The sequence below is a fragment of the Pleurodeles waltl genome, chromosome 6 (genome assembly GCF_031143425.1).
Source record: "Pleurodeles waltl isolate 20211129_DDA chromosome 6, aPleWal1.hap1.20221129, whole genome shotgun sequence".
In the NCBI taxonomy this organism is placed as follows: domain Eukaryota; kingdom Metazoa; phylum Chordata; class Amphibia; order Caudata; family Salamandridae; genus Pleurodeles; species Pleurodeles waltl.
Window position 1 is genome coordinate 817,464,120 of NC_090445.1, and position 25,994 is coordinate 817,490,113.

The 25,994-nt window shown below is 43.3% G+C and overlaps 1 protein-coding gene across 1 annotated transcript in view; it reads right to left on the reverse strand.

The window, feature by feature from the left end:
- Nucleotides 1–25,994, reverse strand: part of CFAP58 (cilia and flagella associated protein 58) — a 371,939-nt gene that overhangs the window by 167,402 nt on the left and 178,543 nt on the right. Inside the window, exons 12-13 of the mRNA XM_069239433.1 lie at nucleotides 21,608–21,748; nucleotides 7,672–7,895 (exon numbers count right to left, since the gene is read on the reverse strand). Coding sequence (XP_069095534.1) covers nucleotides 7,672–7,895; nucleotides 21,608–21,748 — 365 coding nt within the window. The remainder of the gene's footprint in view (nucleotides 1–7,671; nucleotides 7,896–21,607; nucleotides 21,749–25,994) is intronic.

Below are 25,994 nucleotides of genomic sequence, written 5' to 3' on the forward strand. Positions count from 1 at the left end.
CCCTTGAGAATCCAATGTATTATCCCTCGGTGATTCCTTCGGCATCTGTGGAGCTTCAACTATTGCTTCCAGACCAAAAATCAGACAAAAGAATATGAAGATGGCGACCAGGCAAGGACACTTCCAGGGCACATATCTGATGTCACAGAAGGAGGCACCTAGCTCCAAGTGGCTACAGAAGATGCCCAGAGGAAAAAAGCAAAAAGGAAAGAAAAAGAGGACAACCACTACATGGCGGAATAATGCACAACATATGAATCCAGAAAAGGATTCATGATTCAAAAATCTAGACTTCCTCTACATGCACTTACATTTTGATATTAAGTTGTCAATAATTTGTCCACAATATTCTTGTAACTTGATATATGTAGCCTTGATATTAAGTAGTACAATTCTGAACAGATCAAGGAACTATCTAGCAGTGGTCAACAGTCCCAAGCAGCATGCCAGAGCTAGCTTGACCTTAAAGCACTCTAATGTAGACTCCATCATTGTTTACCGAAAAGGTAGGGCTCAAGGGGCATGTCCATGAGGGAAGACTGTACATCAAGTGAGAATCCTGTGGAACACATCCACACATGCTTATTAAGTACAACACTAGAACCTACTACCCTTTCCAGGCAATCTGTAGTATCTAGACCTGCATGGGAAACATATTTGGCAACTTCAAGCACATCTTGAATGTCCTTAGCCAAGGAGGAGCAGGATCTTGCTGGCCACGTCCCACAGTTCATGCATGTAACAACACAATAAGCAAACAGCATTCACAGTTTGTAATGCTAGACTGGAGGAAGAAAACTTAAGCTTGCCAAAAGCCTCAGTCCTTTTGGTTTCTCTGTCTGGAGATGTGGCTGGAAATTATATCTTATTCACCTTACAGGTTAAGGCCTGCGCAATAAGACTCTTTGGTGTGGGATGCTTTGTGAGAAAATCCGGCTAATCGGGCGCTGGTCTGTGACGTCTGGCTATCTGCCGATTCATAGGCAGACAAGAAAAAGGCTTCAACAAAGTAGCCATCAAAGTATCAATTAAAACATTGATAGACCAAAGTAAAGGCTCAAAAGTAGTTGGGCTAGGCTGTAAGAACATTTGTTTTGGTCTCAAAGGAGGATAGGTGTCATTGTAGTGCCTCAGCAGCCCTTCAGACTACCACCGAAAGTGAATAACTCTCGTCTGTTTGTAGCCCATGTTGTGAGTCAACCTCTGTATCAGGTGAAGCTTACGCCCACTGACATTCTGTATATTAATGTATAATGCACCATCAGTGTAGTGAGGAGAGAGCAAGTCATTCCCATCATCATCAACATCTTGAAGTGCACCCTCCTCACATATGATCAGAGCCAGAACCAAAAAGATAATGGAGCCTCTGCCTATGGGTGCAATATGACAGATGCGCTGGGTTAAAGTCAGGTTGCATGATGACTGGTTGAGCTTTAGTAACTTTATAGCATAGCACTGGTTGGGCTTGAGCCAAAGTCAAATTGGGGTTCTTGTGGCATCTACACCTGTGTAGCACGGACCAATGTGGATACTGGGGCAAGATCAAAAGGGTGCACTGGAGTAGAAGTGTGTACCAGAGTCAGTACAAGCCCAATAATGGATCGCGATGGACTGATGGTGCTAGAGATGGACCTGCTCGCAGTACCCCAACTGTGGGTCACTGCGTTTCAGTGAAACCTAAAGACACACCAGATGGACCTGAAAGCAGACTTAAAATTTGCAGCTTGATCTTCTTGAGGGTCGCTATCTGATGCAGGGTTGACAATGGCCAGGGAAACTATGGGTGCATTAGGGCCAGTTGAGTAATCAGTTCAGTGAACGGCGACCTCTAAGGGGAGTGAATAGCAATTTGATGCCCTTACTCTTTGATTTAGGAGGCGGAATTGCAGGTTGGGGTTATGTCCTGCTTTACTTTTTTATGCTTGTGCTCAGCCTTGGACTTACTGGATGACTTTAAGCAGAAAGTTAAGCGGTTGTAAGAATGACCCAGGGGCTGGCACCAGGCCTGCGCACACAATTTGAATCGGGAGCAGGACCTACATGAGGGCTGCAGTTTCATCTTGTGCTCAGTGACAGACAGCTTTGCAGAGTTGTGCGATGAGCTAAGACACCAAAAACACACCTCTTACTGGTCTGTGAACAACATGGCTCAAAACCTATAATTTTTGGTGGGGACATCATTTCAGAGCACACTGGTGAAATTAATTGGAATTCGTGGTCAGAGTGGAGTCAAACAGTGTTCTGGATTAATTCTGCCTCCTGTCGAGTATTAAGGTGACAAATCTGTGGTCAGAAATATTCTGCAGAAAAAACATATTGATTCTAGTACTCTAGGATAAAACTCCTAGAGTGTGAGTTTCCGTTCATTATTAATCGGCCATAAAAATGTATGGAAGCCATCCACCAAACTTTTTATATATTGAAAAAAATAAGCTGTGATGGTGATGCCTTTCAATGTTCAAAGATGACTGTTACATTGATCTCTTCATTTGACCGGCGAGTACTATCAGGATGGCGACTGAAGTCCTGTATTATCCCTGAAGATGCTACTTCATCCATCAAACTGTGAATTAGGCCCTTATTCCTCTTCTAAAAAATTTAAATGGGAGGAAAATGAAGTAAACAAACAGATGAAGAATTATTCATATGGCCCACCTAACTTTGGAATTTGAGCAAACGTGATATGGCAGCAAAATGTCTCTCCATACTGCAGTCACTGCTAGAAGCTAACACTTATTATTACTTCGCTCGGGGACTTTTTATATGATAGTTTTTCAAATATATTAAACTGACATGAGAGAGACATGGACTGTCTTTCCGGATGCTCCACAGGAGACAGAAATACTTGTTCTCTTTTTGGGCCTAGCGCAAAGAGGAACACTCGTCCAATACAAAGCACAGAAGGTGGGCCAGGGAGGCAGAAAGTTAGAGCGCAGTGGGGGGGGCAGACTGCCCAAGGCCACTCACACACAAGCAATGGGTGCTAGTCTGCTCATAGGTTAAGAAAATCTCAAGCAATGCCAGGTTCAAATTAGTGAAATTCAATCACTTGTACAGACAATATCTAATCCTGGTAAAGCTAAGCCACTTAAGACAGGTAAGCCCTTAGTGGTCTCAAATGTTGGACAATGGATGCACGCTTCTTCCACGAGGTGTGGCCCTGTCAGATGGTACACATCTTTTGGAAAGGAGGTGATGAACAGATTACATCCATCTGTATTATCAGTCACAATACCAAGAAAAGAAAAATGAAACATGAATTTGCAGCATTGAGGGCATTGCTATAGACTAGTTGAAGCCAGAGGGACCATGACAGAAAGCATGGGTGAGAGACTGATTGAATGGACCATACCAGATGAAGCTTAATAGAAGGGGAAAAAAAAACCTTTTGTGGCCATGACACAATAGCTTATGGGCCTACCGGGTGACAGACAGCCTTGAAGGGACATGCTGCTCTGGGGTGTTGTAGGAAAGTACCATCTTGCCTGGCATGTTACCCCCATATTTCACTGTATATATGTTGTTTTAGTTGTATGTGTCACTGGGACCCTGCCAGCCAGGGCCCCAGTGCTCATAAGTGTGCCCTGTATGTGTTACCTGTGTTATGACTAACTGTCTCACTGAGGCTCTGCTAATCAGAACCTCAGTGGTTATGCTCTCTCATTTCTTTCCAAATTGTCACTAACAGGCTAGTGACCAATTTCACCAATTTACATTGGCGTACTGGAACACCTTTATAATTCCCTAGTATATGGTACTGAGGTACCCAGGGTATTGGGGTTCCAGGAGATCCCTATGGGCTGCAGCATTTCTTTTGCCACCCATAGGGAGCTCTGACAATTCTTACACAGGCTTGCCACTGCAGCCTGAGTGAAATAAGGTCCACGTTATTTCACAGCCATTTACCACTGCACTTAAGTAACTTATAAGTCACCTATATGTCTAACCTTTACCTGGTAAAGGTTAGGTGCAAAGTTACTTAGTGTGTGGGCACCCTGGCACTAGCCAAGGTGCCCCCACATTGTTCAGGGCAAATTCCCCGGACTTTGTGAGTGCGGGACACCATTACACGCGTGCACTACACATAGGTCACTACCTATGTGTAGCTTCACAATGGTAACTCCGAATATGGCCATGTAACATGTCTATGATCATGGAATTGCCCCCTCTATGCCATCCTGGCATTTTTGGCACAATCCCATGATCCCACGGCTCTCTAGCACAGACCCGGGTACTGCCAAACTGCCTTTCCCGGGGTTTCACTGCAGCTGCTGCTGCTGCCAACCCCTCAGACAGGTTTCTGCCCTCCTGGGGTCCAGCCAGGCTTGGCACAGGATGGCAGAACAAAGGACTTCCTCAGAGAGAGGGTGTTACACCCTCTCCCTTTGGAAAAAGGTGTTAAGGCAGGGGAGGAGTAGCATCCCCCAGCCTCTGGAAATGCTTTCATGGGCACAGATGGTGCCCATTTCTGCATAACCCAGTCTACACCGGTTCAGGGACCCCTCAGCCCTGCTCTGGCGCGAAACTGGACAAAGGAAAGGGGAGTGACCACTCCCCTGACCTGCACCTCCCCTGGGAGGTGCCCAGAGCTCCTCCAGTGTGCTCCAGACCTCTGCCATCTTGGAAACAGAGGTGCTGCTGGCACACTGGACTGCTCTGAGTGGCCAGGGCCAGCAGGTGACGTCAGAGACTCCTTCTGATAGGCTCCTTCAGGTGTTGCTAGCCTATCTTCTCTCCTAAGTAGCCAAACCCTCTTTTCTGGCTATTTAGGGTCTCTGCTTTGGGGATTTCCTTAGATAACGAATGCAAGAGCTCATCAGAGTTCCTCTGCATCTCTCTCTTCACCTTCTGCCAAGGAATCGACTGCTGACCGCGCTGGAAGCCTGCAAAACTGCAACAAAGTAGCAACGACGACTACTGCGACACTGTAACGCTGATCCAGCCGCCTTCTCGACTGTTTTCCTGGTGGTGCATGCTGTGGGGGTAGTCTGCCTCCTCTCTGCACTAGAAGCTCCAAAGAAATCTCCTGTGGGTCGACGGAATCTTCCCCCTGCAACCGCAGGCACCAAAGAACTGCATCACCGGTCCTCTGGGTCTCCTCTCAGCACGACGAGCGAGGTCCCTTGAACTCAGCAACTCTGTCCAAGTGACTCTCACAGTCCAGTGACTCTTCAGTCCAAGTTTGGTGGAGGTAAGTCCTTGCCTCCCCACGCCAGCGTGCATTGCTGGGAACCGCGTGTTTTGCAGCTACTCCGGCTCCTGTGCACTCCACGAAGATTTCCTTTGTGCACAGCCAAGCCTGGGTCCACGGCACTCTAACCTGCATTGCACGACCTCCTGAGTTGTCCTCCGGCGGCGTGGGACTCTCTTGTGCAACTTCGGATGAGCACCGTTTCACTCCACTTCGTAGTGCCTGTTCCGGCACTTCTGCGGGTGCTGCCTGCTTCTGAGAGGCTCCTTGTCTTGCTGGGCGCCCCCTCTGTCCCCTGACGCAATTGGCGACATCCTGGTCCCTCCTAGGCCACAGCAGCACCCAAAAACCCTAACCGCAAGCTTTGCAGCTAGCAAGGCTTGTTTACGGTCTTTCCGCAGGAAAACACTTCTGCACGACTCTCCACAGCGTAGGACATCCATCCTCCAAAGGGGAAGTTTCTAGCCCTTGTCGTTCTTGCAGAATCCTCAGCTTCCATTGTCCAGTAGCAGCTTCTTTGCACCCACAGCTGGCATTTCCTGGGCATCTGCCCACTCTCGACTTGATCGTGACTTTTGGACTTGGTCCCCTTGTTCCACAGGTACTCTCGTCTGGAAATCCATCGTTGTTGCATTGCTGGTTTTGGTCTTTCCTGCATAATTCCCCTATCACGACTTCTGTGCTCTTTGGGGAACTTTAGTGCACTTTGCACTCACTTTTCAGTGTCTTGGGGTGGGCTATTTTTCTAACCCTCACTGTTTTCTTACAGTCCCAACGACCCTCTACAAGGTCACATAGGTTTGGGGTCCATTTGTGGTTCGCATTCCACTTTTGGAGTATATGGTTTGTGTTGCCCCTATCCCTATGTGCCCCCATTGCATCCTATTGTAACTATACTTTGTTTGCACTGTTTTCTAATACTATACTGCATATTTTTGGTATTGTGTACATATATCTTGTGTATATTTGCTATCCTCATACTGAGGGTACTCACTGAGATACTTTGGCATATTGTCATAAAAATAAAGTACCTTTATTTTTAGTATATCTGTGTATTGTGTTTTCTTATGATATTGTGCATATGACACTAGTGGTACTGTAGGAGCTTCACTCGTCTCCTAGTTCAGCCTAAGCTGCTCTGCTAAGCTACCATTATCTATCAGCCTAAGCTGCTAGACACCCTATACACTAATAAGGGATACCTGGGCCTGGTGCAAGGTGTAAGTACCCCTTGGTACTCACTACAAGCCAGTCCAGCCTCCTACAGGTGTGGTGTAAGAAGCAGTGTGTCCACAAACACAGAAAACTCCTATGAGGGCATGGTTCGAATTTAAGAAAGAACATGGTAGAAGTTTTGGCACTATTTTAAATACAATTCTGCAGTAGATGGGGAAAAAACACACTTCAGTCTGCCAAGCATACCTACATGATATGCGAGGATCTGTGCCCGGAACCTGGCTAGCCCCGAAAGAGAATATAACTGATAATAATTATATAACCTTATACTGTGAACCTAGATGTTAACTGTTAATTATTGAAAACCAAAAATAAATTTAAAAAGAGCCGACACTCAAAGTTAAAAAAGTTAGGATGTTGCTATTTTTGTAATTACTTTTGGTGATTTATGTGAATTATTTTTAGCACAATGTTGACATGGGGCACTGATTAATTGGAAGGAAACGAGTGCACCAAAATCATTACAGATGTGCAGCTATGTCTCAGTACATCTTCTTCTCAAAGCAAATCTTTTGCATAAGGGTGGAAAAGTGAAAAGCGCACAGACACGGGGTCCTACTGCCCTATAGGACAATCATGCATTGCCCGGCGGGCCGGTCTGGCGGGCCAATGTGTGGGTTGTTTTTTTGGCTGTTTGTGGGCCTGTCTCAGTCTGCAGGGTTGGTTTAACTGTTCATTTTCCTGATATTAAAACAAACTGCCTGCAGCAAGCTCTGATCCAGGCAATATTAAACACCTTTCAAAACATTAATACAGCATCTGTGCAAGCTCAACACTGCTTCGATTTACAAACATGGGCGACATTCTTATCTATCTAATTCGCTAATGAGGACCACTTTTATTTTGGTGCCAAGGCTTATGTTCTGCCCAATCCGACCCTGCGCGGACATGTCAGTATCTGTTGAAGACTCGCGAATCACTGGCAGAACTTCAGCAGTTTTATGAGAAAAGCCTTCAGAGACCAGTTGCTCCGAAGCAGCCAAGTGCAAACACTCTTCCGTTGGATGAGTGTCAAGTTTCTTACAAAACCAAGTGTTGGGAAAGGCCATATTCATAATCTGATGCCAACAAAACAGTGCCACGCCGTTCTGCTGGCTCTGGATTCAGAGGTAGCTCATGTGTGAGATTAAATGAAGGCGGTGAACCTGTCATATATACAATTCTTAAGATGTGTGACAAGAAGTTACGCCAAATACGGTCTGTGACATGAACTGGTGCGTGCATTCCCCTTTTCTGTTCTCTACCTGAGCTCTTCCACGTTTGAAACGCTCTTGAAGAGAATTCCCTTTTCTCGTCGAAGTTTCTTGATTTCCAGTTTGAGGAGCCGGATGTCCTCCACGCGCTGCCTGTACTGGCTCTCTCCTTTGTTCAGGATGGACTGCTGGATCTTGATCTTTTCATACAGTAGAGCTAGCTCGTCGTTTCGGCGAACCAGTTGGGTTCCGAGGATATCCCTCTCGCTGATCACCTTTAAAAACACCAATGGGGCAAACTCTTAAACTGAATTATGCCTGTTATTACTTTAAACGTAAATCAAATGAGCTGCAATAATCTTAGAAAATTCTAGTAAAACCACAACATGTCAATAACTTTATAGGCGAGGAAAGGGTTTGTTTTCAAGATGCATTCAACTTAATAACCTAAATGTTGTTTTCAAGCACACAAATTAAACTAATACATCCATACTTTAAATAATACACTTATTAACAAGACATCCCATCCCGATTACACATTTGGCTGGCGCTCTTTCTTAGTGCCCCCTACACCCTGATGGCAGGGAAAAATCTGACAAGGATTCTGTAGTAACCACACGGAGCAAGTGGTTTCAGGTGTTTATTCAAGAGACTCCTCACAACGAATGAATCCAAGCATCACCAACATTCCATGGCAAACTCCCACCTGGTCCATTGAACAACATTCCAAGGTAAGTAGGAGCGTACCATTGTACATATAATTACAATAAATTAAACACTATTACATATCTTAACATATATCACAATATATGTATAATACACTATTTACAATGTCAGCGCATGTCAGTACGTTTCCTTATTACTTGGATGACAGTTGTTCTGATGGTTTTTTTTCCTTGACTACTCATATGCTTATAACATTTCTCCTTCCCTTACGAAGAGAATACAAAGTCCTTGTGCCACTTTGGTACTCTCCTGGTTCGGGAACTCCATCTTCTATGTTGTGTACTTGGAGGATGTTCGGTGTTGTCCTTGGTAGCTAGATCGTCTTCCTGCCTGTCGACCGTCCCACGATGGCACACGATGCAGTCCATGCTCCACATTTTACCATCCTCCAACTTAACCACATTTCGATATACCTCTTTAATCTTAATAGCTTCAGAAAATTTGCTATAACCTTTTTGTGCACGAGTAGGAAGCCTGATCTTGACCCATTGCCCTACATGCCATGTCCTGTTTTTGGTCCCAAATTTGTTATTGTACCATTTCACATATTTTTCTTGTTTACGTCGGAAACACTCTGCGGACACTTCTCTATGTTCACATACATGCTCACCACCCATTAACCAATTTGGATTTAATTTGGTACCGTACTACCTTCCTTTTAATGACTGGAAGGGTGACAATCCTGTGGCTGTGTTTGGAGTGGTGTGGTACGACCACAACATCTGATTTAACGCTATTTCATTCAACATTCCTGACACTCTAGCTGTCTGAATACACTCTTTCAACATCCTATTCATTCTCACAACCATCCCGTTGGCCTTAGGGTTGTATAAAGCAGTTCTGAAATGGTGAACACCCCACTTCTTAAGGAACTCTCTCATATTGTCTGAAGTGAACTGTACACCATTATCAGTTACTAAAGTGCTGGGAATTCCTTCCTTCATAAATGCCTCCGTTAGGAAGTTAATAGCATTTGCAGTTGTTATTTGACTCACAATCTTAAACATTGTCCAATGTGAGTGGTAATCAACTAGAACAAAGCTGTAATGACCCTTGCTCCCCAGATAGCTTATAGGTCCCAATATGTCAAGCCCGAGTTTGTCCCAGGGCTTCACAGGGATGTTCACAGGCGACAACGGGGCCTTACATGTTAAGTTGGTTTTATCACTCATGGCACACGCCGTGCACTCTCGTACAAAATTCTCCACCACACTATCCATCTGTGGGAACCAATACGTGGCGCGCAGTTTGTTTTTGGTGAGACTGCACCCTAAATGTCCTCCATGTGCAAGTTCCACCAATTTGCAGGGGGGTATAATTATTTCACCTCTCATTACTAGTTCGTTGGAAATATGTAGTTCCAATCTGACGTTCCAATAAACTTTAAGAACTTCCTCCACATCTTTTACTTTACTCGGCCACCCTCTAACAATTCTCTCTTTAAGTAGTTGTAGCGTTTGATCCTTTTCAGTTTCCTCCACCCATTCCTTCTTTGTGAGGCTAGCTAAGTCTACCCACAATATGGGTTTGCACTTCTGTGATTCCTCTTTCCGTTCCTGACTGCCCTCTTCTACCCAGCTATGCTTTGTGGATCTGGAAAGATAATCAGCAATAGTGTTTTTGCTACTAGGAACATACACAACATTAAAATTATAACCCTCAAGACCTAACATCCATTTGGCTATACGTGGAGTAGCACGTTCCCTGCCTTGTGTTGTGAAGATGTTGACTAAGGGTTTATGATCAGTCTTAGTCGTGAATGGTAGGCCCCATAAGAAACATTTGAAGTGTGTTATGGCCCAGAAGCAGGCTAAGGTTTCCCTTTCAATGGTTGAGTAATTTCCCTCTGCTCCACTTAGCGCTCTTGAAGCAAAGGCCACAATTCTTTCCTGCCCACTAGCCTGCTGAGAAAACGTTGCCCCCAAACCTTGGCCACTTGTATCTATGGTTACATAAGTTTTTAATTTAGGGTCAAATTTCCCTAAATGTGGAGAGTGAATGATGGCTTCTTTGATATCACTGAATGCCTGTTGGCATTCACTACTCCATAAAAACAGAGCATCCTTCTTTAGGAGTGTCCTCATGGGAGCTGTGACCATGGCGAAATTCTGTACAAATTTTGCCATGTATTCGGCGAGACCCAAGAAAGATCTGAGTTCTTGTTTGTTAGTAGGGCCTAATGCTTCTTTCACAGCCCTTACAAGTTCATACTTAGTTGGACACCCTCCTTTGTTATCTTGTGCCCAAGATACTCTACCGATGCCATACCAAATTGACATTTTTCCTTCTTAATTGTCATTCCTGCTTTGCTTAAGACATTGAACACTTGCCTTAAGGTGTCATCATTTTTAGCCCTGCTATCTCCATAAATCAAGACATCATCTTGGAAGCACAGAACATGTTCCACATCCTGCAAAATGTTCTGCATAATGCGCTGGAACACGGCCGCTGCAGATGCCAGGCCAAACGGCATCCTGCGGTACCTGAAGGCTCCAAACGGCGTAATGAATGGGGTGAGAGAGCGTGAACAAGGGTGAAGCTCGGCTTGATGGTACGCTGAAGATAGGTCTATGACACTAAAAACTTTGCCAGGACCCATGGTACTCAACATTTCATTGATTCTGGGTAATGGAAACCTTTCTACCCAAATGTTAGCATTCAGGTCCCTCAAGTCTACACAAACGCGTATACCCTTTCCTCCAGACTTCCTGGTAACCACAACAGGTGCTAACCATAAAGCGCTTTCAGTCGGCTCAATAACTTCCAGCTGTTCTAAACGACGGAACTCTTGTTTCAGGGGTTCCTGCATTAAAAGAGGTATGGGCCTAACTTTGTGTGAAATGGGAACTGCACCCTCTTTCACTATAATTTTGTGCTGATAATTAATTAACCGACCTAGTTTATCTTCAAAGAGACTAGGGAACTCGTTGCATATTGCATACTCACTATCCGGATTTTCTACCAATAACACCGGTTCCTCCCTGCTAGGGTCTAGGCATATGCCTAACTCACGTTGATGTTCCCATCCCAAAAGATTAGAACCTTTGTTGGTGAAGTATACTTTACCTGTGGTCGATATGTCTTAAAACGTTATGTGCTTGATCATCATTCCCTTCAATGGTATGAGATCACTATTGTATCCCCCAGGAGTGATGTCTGCCGATTGTAAATTGCATCCTTTCCCCTTGAATTTACTCTCATATATGCTGTAATATATGAAGGTGAATGGAGAACACGAATCAGCGTATACTCTTACATGTTCGCCATTTAAAGTTATATCACAAGATGGATACATGGTGTTCTTAATGTGCTCTCATTGCTTCCTTTTACCTGCAATACAAATTTACTGTGAGGATCTTGGAAATTCTCCACTTTGTGCACTACTTTCCTGCCATTATACTCATTCTTCTCTCCCTTGCATACTCTTGCATAGTGTCCCTTGGCTCCGCATTTCCTACATATACAATTACGGGCCGGGCATTCAGGATTGTTGGCCAAATGTCTAACATTTCGATATCTGTAGCATCTACTTTTAGTGTTTCCTGCAGCGTTTTTCCTCAGTGAGATTTCTTGGGTTTTGATTTCCTCCTCGCCTTTAGGTTCCTTGCACTCTTGATTAGGAATAGCCTTGACCTCTTTTACCTCGTCAACTAAGGTGGTACTCTTAATTAATCTCATGCACTCTGCTGTGTGCTCAATTCCTTTGGCTACTTCAACGGCTTCTTTCAATGATGGACTTAATATTAATAATTTCTCCTGTACCTTGCTGTTGTTGGTGCACCTTACTAATTGATCTCTGATTAGAGAGTCCTCTAGACTTCCAAAATTGCATGTTGCGGCAAGACCTTTGAGACAAGCAATGTAACTGGAGACCTTCTCATCTCTACCTTGTGCCCTACTGAATAATGTATGTCTCTCAAGGACCACGTTTACTTTTACTCCAAAATGACCTTCTAACTTTTTAAGAGTTAGCTCATATACATCTAGCTCTTCCCCCTCATCCTCTTCCTCCCCTTTCTCAAGCTCTGTCAAGTTGTCATAGACTTTCCGTCCATGTATGCCTAAATTATGCAGTAAGATATGTTTCTTCCTCATTGTAGAGAATTTCTCCCCACCAATTGCTATTAAATATGATATAAACAATCTTTTCCAGTCCTTCCAGAGCAAGCTGGGTTCTCCTACTTCATTTAGGAATGGAGGAGGTTGAGACATGCTGGCCGCAGCCATGTTACATCAATAGTAAAATGCTTTCACCAACTGCCCAAAAGAATACTTGTACTGTGTATATATATATATATATATATATATATATATATATATATATATATATATATACACACATATAGTATGTATTTTTTCTTTGAGGTACTAACCAACAAACTTAATTTGTGACTACCAATAATATTGTCATACACTAGTACTTGCACATTAAACTTCAATTATTATTATTATTATTTTTTTCCTCAGTTACTTAGTACAGTATTGTTAACTAATATAAGTTTAAAACTTTGTCCCTGAGAAATATCACTCACCAAATTCTCGACAGTATTTATTTTATTTTTTTTCTAGTCCAGAGCGCTCCTCGCAGCCGTCAATGCAGCCTCCTTTATGTAACAGTTTAGCACGAGTCAGATGAACAACAGGAAGTTGATCTGGAATCCATCAGAGGCTTCTGGATTCTGGAGGACGTCAATGAAACACGCATCAGCCTGAAGCTGTCCCGGCATCAAAGTACGCTCCCCTTGCAGTGTGAAGTCCCGGAGGGCGCGTTCACACCACCTCGACTATGCCCAGGGACCACCTGCTCACCGCCGCGTCACTTCTGCAGTCACCCGGCACAGGAACCTCGACTGCTGGAATGAAAGACTTCCTGCTGGGGAGAACCAACAATGCGGATCCCCGCCGTGCCGCGCACACTCCGCAGGGTCAATCCCACAGGAGCCTGGAGAGCACTTGTCAGTGCCACGTCGATACCGAGCCACTCCGCACTGCACAACAAGCGCCTCGCTGAACCGATTAACTGCACCACTCTGACTCAACTTACTGAATACCAGCACGGTCCCACACGCATCGTCCCCGAGGCAGAAATTGATGTTTCAGCTACGCTCACAGCCTACTGCGGGAAGATGGTTCACGCAGTCAACGGCATTAATTATCACCAAACTCAGGGGTGATGAGTCCAGCTGCCCTTGCGCAGCCTCTTCATCGAGTATCCCATCCTCGTCACCAAAAGGATTCTGTAGTAACCACACGGAGCAAGTGGTTTCAGGTGTTTATTTAAGAGACTCCTCACAACGAATGAATCCAAGCATCACCAACATTCCATGACAAACTCCCAGCTGGTCCATTGACCAACATTCCAAGGTAAGTAGGAGCGTACCATTGTACATATAATTACAATAAATTAAACACTATTACATATCTTAACATATATCACAATATAAGTATAATGCACTATTTACAATGTCAGTGCATGTCAGTACGTTTCCTTATTACTTGGATGACAGTTGTTCTGATGGTTTTTTTCCTTGACTACTCATATGCTTATAAAAGTTATTATAATCTTCCACAGAAAGGGCAGACGTTTCTAGTACATAACTACAGCATGTGCCAAGAAAGGAGCCACTTTGGGGAGTTAGCTGGTGGAAAATCCATCAGCGCCTACCATTATTTGTACAATGTCCTCCACCAAATGTGGCCACCGGTAATGTACTCCCAAAACTGGTAGATACCTTCGTAACAGACAGGGAACGTTTTCTTAGCATGCTTTGTTTTCCATGAAAGTCTGCAACCACTTCCACCAATGGAATAACATAGGCACCCTCAGCCCCCGGGGGAGGGAGAGTTGCGGGGGGGCTCAGCACAGTACACTGTGCAGAGGTGACTGGTCCCTGACTGAGCCAGAGGGGAGGGGGCCTCCTATAGATAATCTGCAAGAGGGTGGGGCTCAAGTTTCGTAACGCCACTGACTTCCACAGCATTCTTTCTTGGAGCTAGTCTTCCAGCCACATTGGCAGATCACATGACTGGGCAGCTGATCCACCATCATTTATGGTAAACTCAACTCTGACGCTTTGCTGAGTTGCACAAAGAACCATAGGAGATTCCCCTGTCAGCCTTCTGTGGGAAGTGCGAACAGAGAATTAGCCATTTTTGTGCATCTGTTGTTACTGTTCTTTACATTAAGACATAATTCCCTTTCCTCCCTCACTCAGCAACCTCCAAGAGCCCAGCTATTTCCCGTTCTTAGCAGCAAGGTGGGTTAGCAATAGAGGCTACAGATTTACACAAGTCAAGAAGACAGAATTGCTAAATAATTGCTGATATCATTTATCTATTTTTTAATGTACATATTAAGCATTAAACAGTACTTGTAATATATTACCAGAAAAAAATAACACTGACTGGTCAGCAGTTTAAGGTTAAAGAAATGCCCAATGAATATATCAAAAACTATGAACGATACCTTTATAATCAGGACTCAATCGCTCACACGAGTCAGGGATCGGGGAGAAGAAGTATTAAGCTGGATTCTGGTGGTGTTTAACATAAGGTCCACAGTAACATCACAGAAATATTATTGACAGTGCTTTATCTTATTTACTCATTCCATAACCAGTTGAAATCCAACATGTCTTCTGTTAGGGCTGAGATAAAGATGAATTAGTTGAACGACAAGGACCCAGACCAAATGATTCTGGCAATGACACTTCCAATTTCAATTTTGGGTAAGGCAAGTTTCAAAAAAACCTCATTACTCCACTTCCCATTTGGGTCTGAACAAAAAAAAACACTAGGCTGGTTCTTGGGTGAATGTGAGCTCTACTCAAATGGGACACAAAAACAATATAATATCAATGGTCTTGGTTTTCTCCCTAGGCTATTTCTATCACATAAATTATGTAGGGTAAAGTGATTACTTAAGTAGAAATGTAGTAAAAAAAACTAGGCAAGAATTCCCTGAAACAAAAGGAGTTGTAGTTATCTTTGTCCGAGTTATATACAAAAATGTATCTTCAATCACTGTTTTGGACTCCTCTGTGCACCTAGGGAATAGGAGACTCTCAAAGTCCAATTTCTGGGCCACAGGTGATGGGGAAAAATGATGCAAGCTTAACTTCCTAGTGAACGTGTGCCTTATTAATCAAATGTATGGTACTCTGATAGACTATCACCCTTGATCACCAAGTGGCTTGAGTTCCTTTTACGGTCGTTTAAACAGAGTCACTACATCCATAAATCTGGTATCCCCCTTAAAGATAAATTAAAGAATTAAAATTGTTCTTCAACAACCACAATCCTGAGAATCTTTTTGTGAGACAGAATCATGTTGATATGAAATTGGGCACCAAACATGCATCCACAGAACAACATTCTCACTGTTGAAAACAGAGAAGATGCTAAGGGCCTGCACTGCACCTCAAGAAAATAGCCTTCCACATAAAAATCTATAAGCCACATAACCCAAAATGCTCAAAAGATTGACCACCTCCATGGGGGCTGCAGGATACCCAAATATAGGGAACAGTTTAAGATGTATTTGACTGTAGCAAAGGTACTTTACACTTGCTGCAGTAAGGTCCTATGGCAATGAGGCACACATTTCAGGTATTCTCTTTTAACCAATTCTGAGCCATGTGATGTGCAACACAAATAACAAAATTCATTGATCAGATGAGCCAATTGATGTTCGTTGCTAGTGCACAAAGGCAAGTTAACAGCTGCTTTATGGTATTCAGAGCCCTGCTGGAAGACTTTCTATCTGGTGCTCAAACCTCCAAGGTCTCCAAAGAAGAGACCCAAGTGTGCAAAGGTAAGCTCTTCAAAACAGTGCACTCAAACTGAGCTGTTAAAGAGATGGGTGCACCAGTCTTCCTCCCTCCTTCGACAGGAAGACTTCCCTTTGGGAAGTTGCAAATGCTTCTAAGGATGAACAATATCAGGTTTCAAGAGATTTTCAAAGTTGTTGTGGAGAATCACTCACGGTGACAGCAGACATATGCACAGCCTGTCATTTATAATACTGTTGAGCCCTCCAATGTAGAAGACTAGAAGGAAAATATTGAGTTGTAAGGCCTGTTCCTACAGAGCCTCTGCCAGCTGGGATAGGTGCCACCTTAATTCTCCACAAAGATGAGGGTTGTGGCATTATCTGTGTGGTTCATCACCACTCTGGATTTCATCACTTTTATAGTAAGGCATTCAATGTCACAAAAGTTTCCTTCAGCTCCAACAAGCTTATGAGATGGAATGACTCAGACCTATCCTACAAGATACTGCTGGAGAGTACCCCAAAATGCACCCCTTACTCACAGGAGTCATTGACGATTGTGGTTATTGAAAGGGATATTTCACCAAGAGGTTGGGAATGTGTCTGCAAGATAAAAAAACATGGACGTATAAACCTCGTGGCTTTAAATGGTCATCTAACAGTTGGTCCTAGTGCTCCAGCGGTTGTAGCTCCAGGTTACGCCTGTGGAGTTTAGCAACGTGGCACCATCCAAAGTAGCATCTTATTAGTCCAGGCAGTCTCCGGAACCACCAGACTTTCTGAGTCACATGGCTCCTGGCCCATTGTATATTTGACAGCCTTCACCCTGTCAATTTTTGCCATGTTGTAGTCCAGGATTATCATTGTGAACTGGATGCTCTTAGATATACTAAGGAGATATGAGGCCATTCGCTGAGAGCCCAACACAATATAGGTTACTGAAGGTCAGTGCTAGGCGAATCTCTGTCTCCTCCTTTGCTGCTGAATGAGTTAGGCAATAATCTGGATACAAATAGCAGTACACCAATTGCAAAAAAACGTCTCTGTTGGGGGCAGGATCTAAGTAAAGGAGTGGCACTGAGACCGAATTGCATGCTTCTGCACTCACAGTGTTGATTTCCCATTATAATATCAAGGTACAGCCTATGTTCCTGTAGAATGGAGAGATGGAAATAGGAAATTATTTAGAGTTTAAAGAGATGCAGGACATCTGCCTAAAATTGTTAGCTGTCCCTTTCACCCTATGAAGGGCCTTGATTAGGACAGACATGTTAAATTGCAGCACCTGTGCAAACATGTTTGCCTGGTGTCGCAATTACAAGTCAGTTGGAGTTTTTCAACTCTTCTGCGTTCTATACAATAAATATCAGCATATCGACGTGTCAGACCTTGACAATATTTAGCAGGGAAGAGGCATGTAAAATTTCAAGTCATGTGGATTTTGGCATGGTGAGCACAACATCTGCAAGTTTATTTCACATTACCACAGGGAAATACATAATTTATTTTATCTTTGTTATTTATTGCATATGGCAAACAATGATCACATGGGTATCATTATTTCTCAGGTGTGATAATACATAACACACCAATGCTGAGGCACTCATAATCGAGGCCCTTGAGTGTATAGCCAGGCATACACTCTAAATAGAGTGTAATGGATAGCCACAATTTCTTTGTGAATTCTTCACATAAGCCAAACTTCAGATAACCGCATTGGTGTTCTATAGGTCCAGTGACAAAGATGGTCATCCTCCAAATTTTTGCCTGCCTACCTCCATTTTCCTGACCCTGGTTTTAGGACTCTCCGCACTTTACCACTGATGACCAGGGCTAAAGTGCATATGCTTTCTCCCCTAAACATGGTAACATTGGCTCCTAAACAATTCGGATATTTAATTTACCTGTAAGTCCCTAGTAAAGTGCACTAGAGGTGCCCAGGGCCTGTAAATTAAATTCTACTAGTGGGCCTGCAGCACTTGTTGTGCTGATCACATACGTAGCCTCATTACCATGTCTCGGGTCTTCCACTGCAAGGCCTAGGTGTGCAGTTTCACTGCCACTTTGACTTGGCATTTAAAACTACTTGTCAAGCCTTGAACCCCTCTTTTTCTTCATATACATCATCCTTAAAGTAGGCCCTAGGTAATCCACAGGGCAGGGTGCTATGCAAGTAAAAGGCAGTACATGTACTTATGTGTTTTAAATGTCCTGGAAGTGGAAAACTCACACATTCATGTTCCACTACTATGAGGCCTGCTCCTCTCAGACCAGCATTAGAACTGCCGTTATATACTTTTAAGTGGTGGATTCTGATCAGAAAGGAGTAGCCCTGTCATGTTCAGCATGGCCAGAATTGTAATAGAAAGTCCTGCTTAGTGGTGAAGTTGGATTTAATATTACTATTTTAGAAATGCCACTTTTAGAAAGTGGGCATTTCTCTGCACTTACTGCTAACCGTGCCTTACTGCCTGTCTCCAATCAAAGTCTGGGCTGTGCTGGTTGACAGCTCCCTTTGTGCATTCCTCCCAGGCAGCCATAAACAAAGGACGCTCAGTAACATCTGCATTCATCTGCATACTGAATGGGTCTCCTTGCCCAAGTAGGGTGGTGGGGCTCTCGCTTACACTTCAAAGGCCAATCACCTGCCCGCATACAAAGAACTGATAATCCCCTATAGGGATCCTGGCAGACAGGACTGGGCTGAGAATGGAACTTGTGCACTTCATAACCACTCTTTGAAGTTCCCCCCACTTCAAAGGCATTGTTGGGTGTATATATATATATATATCTCCTGATGAGATATATATATATATATATATCTCATCAGGACTCCTTTGCTGGAAGGACTACTGCCCTGCTTGTTGCCCTGCAGCCTGCTAGCCCCTGACTCTGCTGGAAGGACTCTGCCTTCCCCACAAGTGCACTGCAAGGGCTTGGATTGAGCATGCCTCCTATTTTGAAGTCTCAGGGCCACGAAGACTTCACCAAAGAGAAGAAAATCCTTGTGCGGCAGAAAATCGACACAACGCCTGCAGAAATTGACACAGCTCCTGCCTCATGGCTGAAGAATTGTGGCATCACCTACCCTATTGATGCAGCACCTGCTCCTTCTTACCAGTGCATCAAGGATTTTTACTGCATCGTCTCTGGGCATCAAAATATCCCTGCATCGCAGTGAGAAACCAAGTCTGAGCTCCTGGAAATCAATGCATCATCTTGCAGCGAGGAAAGAAATAGCACATCATCTGTGCCGCGTCAAAAAATCTGACACAGCACCTTATTTTGCAACGCATTCCCTCCTCTGCAGCCTCCGTGCGTTGTTATTTTTGATGCATCCCAGGTACTGTGTGTTAAAAGGACACAAACACTGATTCTTAAGAATTGAGACTCATTTAAACCTTTAAAAAGTAATAACTTGACTTGTGTATATTGGATTTTTGTTGTTTTGGTCTCAATGTATTCAGATGAATATTATCTATTTTCCTAAACTGATGTGGAGTACTTTTTGTGATGTTTTCACTGTGTTATTGTATGAGTTATTGCACAAATACTTTACACATTGCCTTCTAAGTTAAGCCTGCCTGCTCTGTGCCAGGCTGCCAGAGGGTGAGCACAGTATAATTTGGATTCTGTTGTGACTTACCCTGACTAGGATTGTGGTCCCTCCTTGGACAAGGGCTTATACCTCTGCCAACTAGAGACCCAATTTCTAATAGCTATGGACAGCTGCCAGGATCTGATCCAAAGTTAGCATTCTAAACATTTTGCAGGGGAAATTAAATGCTTGTTTAACCTAATGGATAATGGAAGTCCAAAATGAGATGGAGCTCTCCTCCATTTTCCTTACAAGGAAATAGTAGACTCCATTTCTGGGGATGGAATAGTCTATTGCTTGTTAAAAGAGAAGACCTTTTAACACCAGCAGAGGTGGCTAGGGTGTTGACTTGAGAGGTGTGGGTTGGATAGAGGCAGACGTGGACGCTGTAGAGGTTAGCTAAATGACAACAAAAGGGCTTGTGAATTAACATGTATATTGGTCCCCTGGTTGTAGCAAAGAGAACATTCTCCTGTCACTGAAGTGGAGTGGGACTCATCATAATGAGGAGGGGCATGTCTTCTGGGAAGTCATTGGGACATTTTAGGTCTCAGGTGCAGGGAGGGTCTGTACTTTCATATGAAACAGGTCATCTTCAACCATGGTTGAGTAAAGAAAAAGAGTCTCCAGTCAGGTATTTCGTTGACTAAGAGCTCCTAGCCTTGGAAAACTGGAAGATGTTTGCCAGCTCAAAGAAAGGCAGAGTTTTCAGCAGCAGCAGCAGAATGGCACTTAGCAATTTGGCATTCACCAAGATCATCTTGTACAGCTGGGGGGGAGCCTTATGCATAAAGGGCTAGATCAAGTTCTTCTCATTGACTGGGCTGTGGGACAGTCAATGGCTATTTACGTTTAGATTTACCAGTGCACAAACAAACAAGAGTTTATGGTACTAGTAGCATTGTTAATGAGGTCCTGCAAGATGCATCTTGGCGCTAAATAACTGATGTTTACTGTTACCTAATTCAATTACATTGATCTTATTATACACAGAAGGAAGAAAGGCTTGTGTGCAACCACTGATATTTGAACCTGTGACAGTGACCAACAACAACACAAAGAGTATGGGGAACTTAGTGGACAGACCGGTCAGGCCTGTTCAGCTGGTCATCAGATCACAACTGTAGTGATCTAATTTAGTTGTGAGGTATGGTAGTGGTAGCCGTGTTCTGTTGGGGGGTTCTCCTTACAGAATAGGTGGTCTCACACACATTATAGTGTCACGCTTCATCATTTGACCACCTATCCCCACCCAGGTAGGATGGTACCATCCTCAACCTCGTTGTTAAAAGAACTCTGAGGGAGTGCCGGAATGATATCTTTCTGAATAAAGTGGGGATCCAGTTAAGTGAAAATATGAGCTAAAATGTACCAGTGTGTCTTACACCTTTGATAGTGGTTTTTGTTGTTAAGGTTAAAAGCACAATTGGGACACTATTGGGTATAATGATTCATAGTGTCACCTTAGTCCCAATATCCAACATGTTTCTGCCTGCTTATCTAGCCGAACTGGTCTGGGGCATTCGTCAGGGCCTGGGATCCCTCCTATATACCGGGTATGTGCCTTTCCTAAACTAAAAATGATGGGCACCACTATAATGCAATCTGGGCCTACCTGAGAGATAGCTCAGTTTGGGGTGGCCCTACGAGATAAGGGCAGGTTGCCCCTGGTCTGGGGAAGCCCCTTGTAGTCACACTTACATCAAAGGAAACATACTGCAGTAGAACCTAATCGGTTCCCTGTCCCAGCCACTTGTCATTATGACGTCAATACAACTTCTTTGAGTGGGCCATTACATTTTCTGAAGTTTACATATAATGCAGAATGCAACATGGCAAATATGTAATTCTTCTATAGAAAAAGTCAAACTAAGTCAAATTGAGCATCTTACCTGGTCCAGTTCTTTTTTCTGTCTTAACCGCTCAGTGTCAGCCTCTGAGATGATTTTCAAAAGCTTCCGTTCTTCAGCTTCCTGGTTCTCAATAAACTGCTTGGTCTCAAGGCTTTGAAGCTTCATCTTTTGCAGTTCAGCCTGGAGAAGGCAAACAATGTCAGCAAATGATATACCAGTAACAGAACAGGATTAAATGCATGACAATAAAGCGCAACATGAAATAAGAATTAGTAAAGCCAATAGGTCTAGCCTTGGCAAGCCAATGCTTCTTTATTTATATCCTTTTTTGCAAATATATGCGATAAATATTAAAAGTGTAAAAGTAGTTTAAAAAGTAGTAAAACATAAAAGTGTCTAAAGGTGACATGAATATGTTTAAAACAATTAGCCATCACAAACGTGCCCCACTGAAAAACAGATGTAAACAATTACATGAAATGAATACAAAGATTGGCCTAAAAGTCTAGGACTAATATGGACTAGTTTCTAGGTGGAGGTGCACATGTGCAAGAGCAATATGCAGTCACTCAAAGTGAAGGAAGCCAATAGCTGAAATGGGCTGACCAGTTACCCCATGCCATAGACTGTGGTGCACGGAAGCAAATTGACATTAGTACTTGAACCGACCTATTGATGAAGAGGCCCTACAGAAAGTCTCTCTATGTATACAACTATGATTTTCTTTGGAGTTTTTTAAGCATGGGCCTGGTAAACAACTAAAGATGTCTCTAGGGCAGATCCTAAATAGAATGAAATCTACTATAATGTATAGAGTTTAGAAGGTCTATGACCCATGTCTTATGCAATCCCAAACGATTTTAAAATATCATAGAGGATGCTAATTAAAGAAAGAGCAGTTTTCAATTTGACCTGCATGAAAAAGTGTGGATGGTTAAGTTTACCAAAGAAATTATAGTGAAACATAGGCAGTAAAGAGATATTTTATGAATGTTTGAGCTGGGCTGGTGAGATCAGAGTTAATCCCCTGAGTATTATGGCTGCCCAGGGATTTTCAATAATATCAAGAGAAGTCTGGAAGAATCATCACCACTCTGAAATAGCCTGAATTAACTATTTGCAGGCCCAATGCGGTCACCTAGCCCTCCAGATATAAGAACTTATATTTGCTTAACATGCTTGAAAAGGGATAGAAGGAAGTAATTGTGAAGTGTAAATAAAGGACTCGGAAGTATTGATACACTCATTAAATTAAGCCTCCCCATTAAGGACTGAGCTAAATTTTGCCATTTGCTGCTGGACTTTGACTGACAAAGGCAAAATCATATAGTATTCTGAGTGCAGTTTAACCTCTAGCTACTCGACCACAGGGCTGGGTGGTGAATTGTGTGTGATGTTTGTTCTGAGAATAAATAATCTTTCTGTTATTGCAGGTTTGTATTTAGAATGTGAATGAAACACTTCAGCCAGTGAAATGATTGAAGGAAGGGCACTATCAGGATACACTGTAATGCTAAGTAACTGATAATATATAAGGACTCGATTTAGAGCTTGGCAGAGAAGGTATTCAGTAGTAACAGTACCGGAGTACATTCTCCGTCAAACTACCATTCCACTCACATGATTTACGGCTGGGTAGACCAACAGTACTTCGACAATGGAGCCTGCTCCTCTTTCATCCATCAAAGGATATTCATTCAATAGCGTGATGGATTGAGGTAAGCCACCTGACTGTCTGCCCAATCTAGAGTGGGCAGTCAGATGGATATTTTTTCAGTGTCTGTCACTGTTTGTCACCACCAGGTTAAAATCCCATAGTGTGGAGTCCAAGTATTTTATATTTTTAAGAAACAAACTCCAGCTTTGGGAATTTGTTCTGAAAAAAGTAAAACTTTGGAAAAGTTTAATGGCCAGTCGTAATGTTGAACGCAGTCCTCTGTCAAACGTTTCCAACATTGACAGGAATCGCAGTACAGTGGTTCCTGCCAACGTATAGGGATATCCCTGGTGCCGGCAGGTATTTCTAAATTTGGCAGGCAAAGTAGAGGAGGTAAAGGTCTTCCTCATCATGTTTGCCCTTTCTCCGTCCCCCAAACCTTACATCAGGCCCTAAATTGGTATTGCCATTAAACTGACTGAGGTGTGCCAGTAGCAGAATGGAATAATAGAACTGGCTCCAAAACATTCAAACTATTATTCAATTAAGGGTACCAATGGGAACGAGTATCTTTCCACCATAAACCTGGGGATCTCGCCATGGGACCCAGAGTGCTTTCAGCATAGATACACCCAACAAATAAAACAGAGTTCAGAGAAATATCTGCTTAGCTAGAAAGTACAATATATAGACGATACTTATATTTAGTAAAGCAGAAGCCCGCTTTTCTTGTCTTTAAATCCAACTATAAAAAGGAAAGTAACAATACTTGAAAAAGAGAATCTCTTCATATAATTTCACAGCCTGTGGCAAACTATGAGATGGTAAAATCATAATTGGTCCCTTTATAAAGAAACGTGTGCGCTCCCTCAAGAAATGCTTTCACATTGTGCATGTACAAAGGATGTGAAAAAAACATTAACTCCGAAGCATCAATCTGGCACTTGGAAGGAGGCATCTCCGATTGCATTTTGCTGTTCTACAAATACAATTTTGCGTAAATTGACTTTTACAGAAACCGCACAATGCTTTCATGTCACCTGCACTTGTACATTTGAACCTTTGTACTATCAGCCCAGCTAACTTCCCTGGCTGACGTTTCACTTTGTGACGGCTTCGGAAACTCTTAAATTCCAATAATATTTAGCAGTCAAAAAACCTACAATTTCGCCTCCGCGACTGGCGGGATTCTAGGCGCAGGATGCCTTAGCCAATGAAGCAGGAGTAGCTCGGGCCGTGGTAAGCAAGCTGTCATTAAACGGAAGGGTCATGGTGTGAGGACAGCAGGCAGCACTGGGACTCGTTAGGAGAGGAAGCTGTGGACGCGGTATTAGAAAATGAAGGGTTTCTTTATTGCTAATTTGACATGGGTGAGGAAGCAGCTGGACACGTCAAATCTGTCAATATTTTACAATCATCTATTGACGTTCAGTCACAACTGAATGCGCCAAGGAAAGTAAAGCAGGCAGCAGAGCATACCGGTGATTTGACAGAAGGAACCCAGACTGAAGGTCGTAGATATTTTTTATACACGTGGTAATTACTCAAGAGAAACCAAACTACGACTAGGCGTACCACAGAAGCAGCAGGTTATTGAACATAGAAGGGGCTATATCCAGAATTAAAATGCTAACAGATTAAATTGCCAGCGTTTACACTTTGGCTTGTAAATGTTCTGCTTCTGTTTTAGCTCAGTAGATTGCATTTGTTTCATTATGAAACTTTCAACCAGAAATTCCTTAGGGAGTGATTCAGAGACTGCAAAAGTTCCATATGACACAATACCTATTTAAATTGAATTGGCAGGAAAAATCTTTTTTTTTTTTATGAGTACAACTTGTTTGGGGAAATTTGATACCCTCATAGGGAATTTTAAAAGTTTACGGCCCTCATTAGGAGCGACCCGGTAAATGGTGTGATACTGCACTTGTTAAAATCTTACTCCGCTGAATCGGGATTTATTGGGTGCGATACATATCACCAGATTACATGGTGTTGATGAATAACAGAGATTTTGATGCTTACTGAACCGAAATCTGCACATTCCTGTCAATACTGGGCATTTCCTCAGTTAAATATCAACAGGTTTGGCGTGCTGGTACTTATCACAAACCCATAATTGTTATTTGTGCACTAAAGAACAACTTACTTACCTTCAGTAATGCATTATCTGGTAGAGACTCTCTAGCTGCATATTCCTTACCTTCTAATTTCCCGGCGTCAGCTTGGAATTTGATTTTTTTTGCTGGCCAGCACCCTGCGCACGCTGTCAGGTGGCGTCGTTCAGATCCGGGTGCGTCGTTCGGATCCGCGTGGCGTCAGCAGCGTCATTGGAGCAGTCAGTGACATCACGGTCGCCTATAAAGGCACCACCTCAGCGCCTGTACGTCAGTTCTTTTTCCCATGAACTTCCATGCCAGAAGCACAGAGTCATGGACAGAACCAACAGTTTGTCTGTGCAAATCTGGGGCCCTGAAGGGATAAATCCTAACCCTATTAGACATATCCGCATCTGCAGCTAGATAGAGTCTCTACCAGATAATGCATTACCAAAGGTAAGTAACTTGTTCATCTGATAGAGACTTCTAGCTGCAGATTCCTTACTTTAGAATAGATACCCAAGCCACAGCCTCCTGGCGGTGGGCCGCGGATACCTCCACTCACACTAAAACGTCCTGTAGGACCTAATGGGCAAAGTGTCCATCTCTCTGTACCCGATTGTGCAAGGATGCCATGTTGCTGCCTGACAGATTTCCAGGACTGGATGCC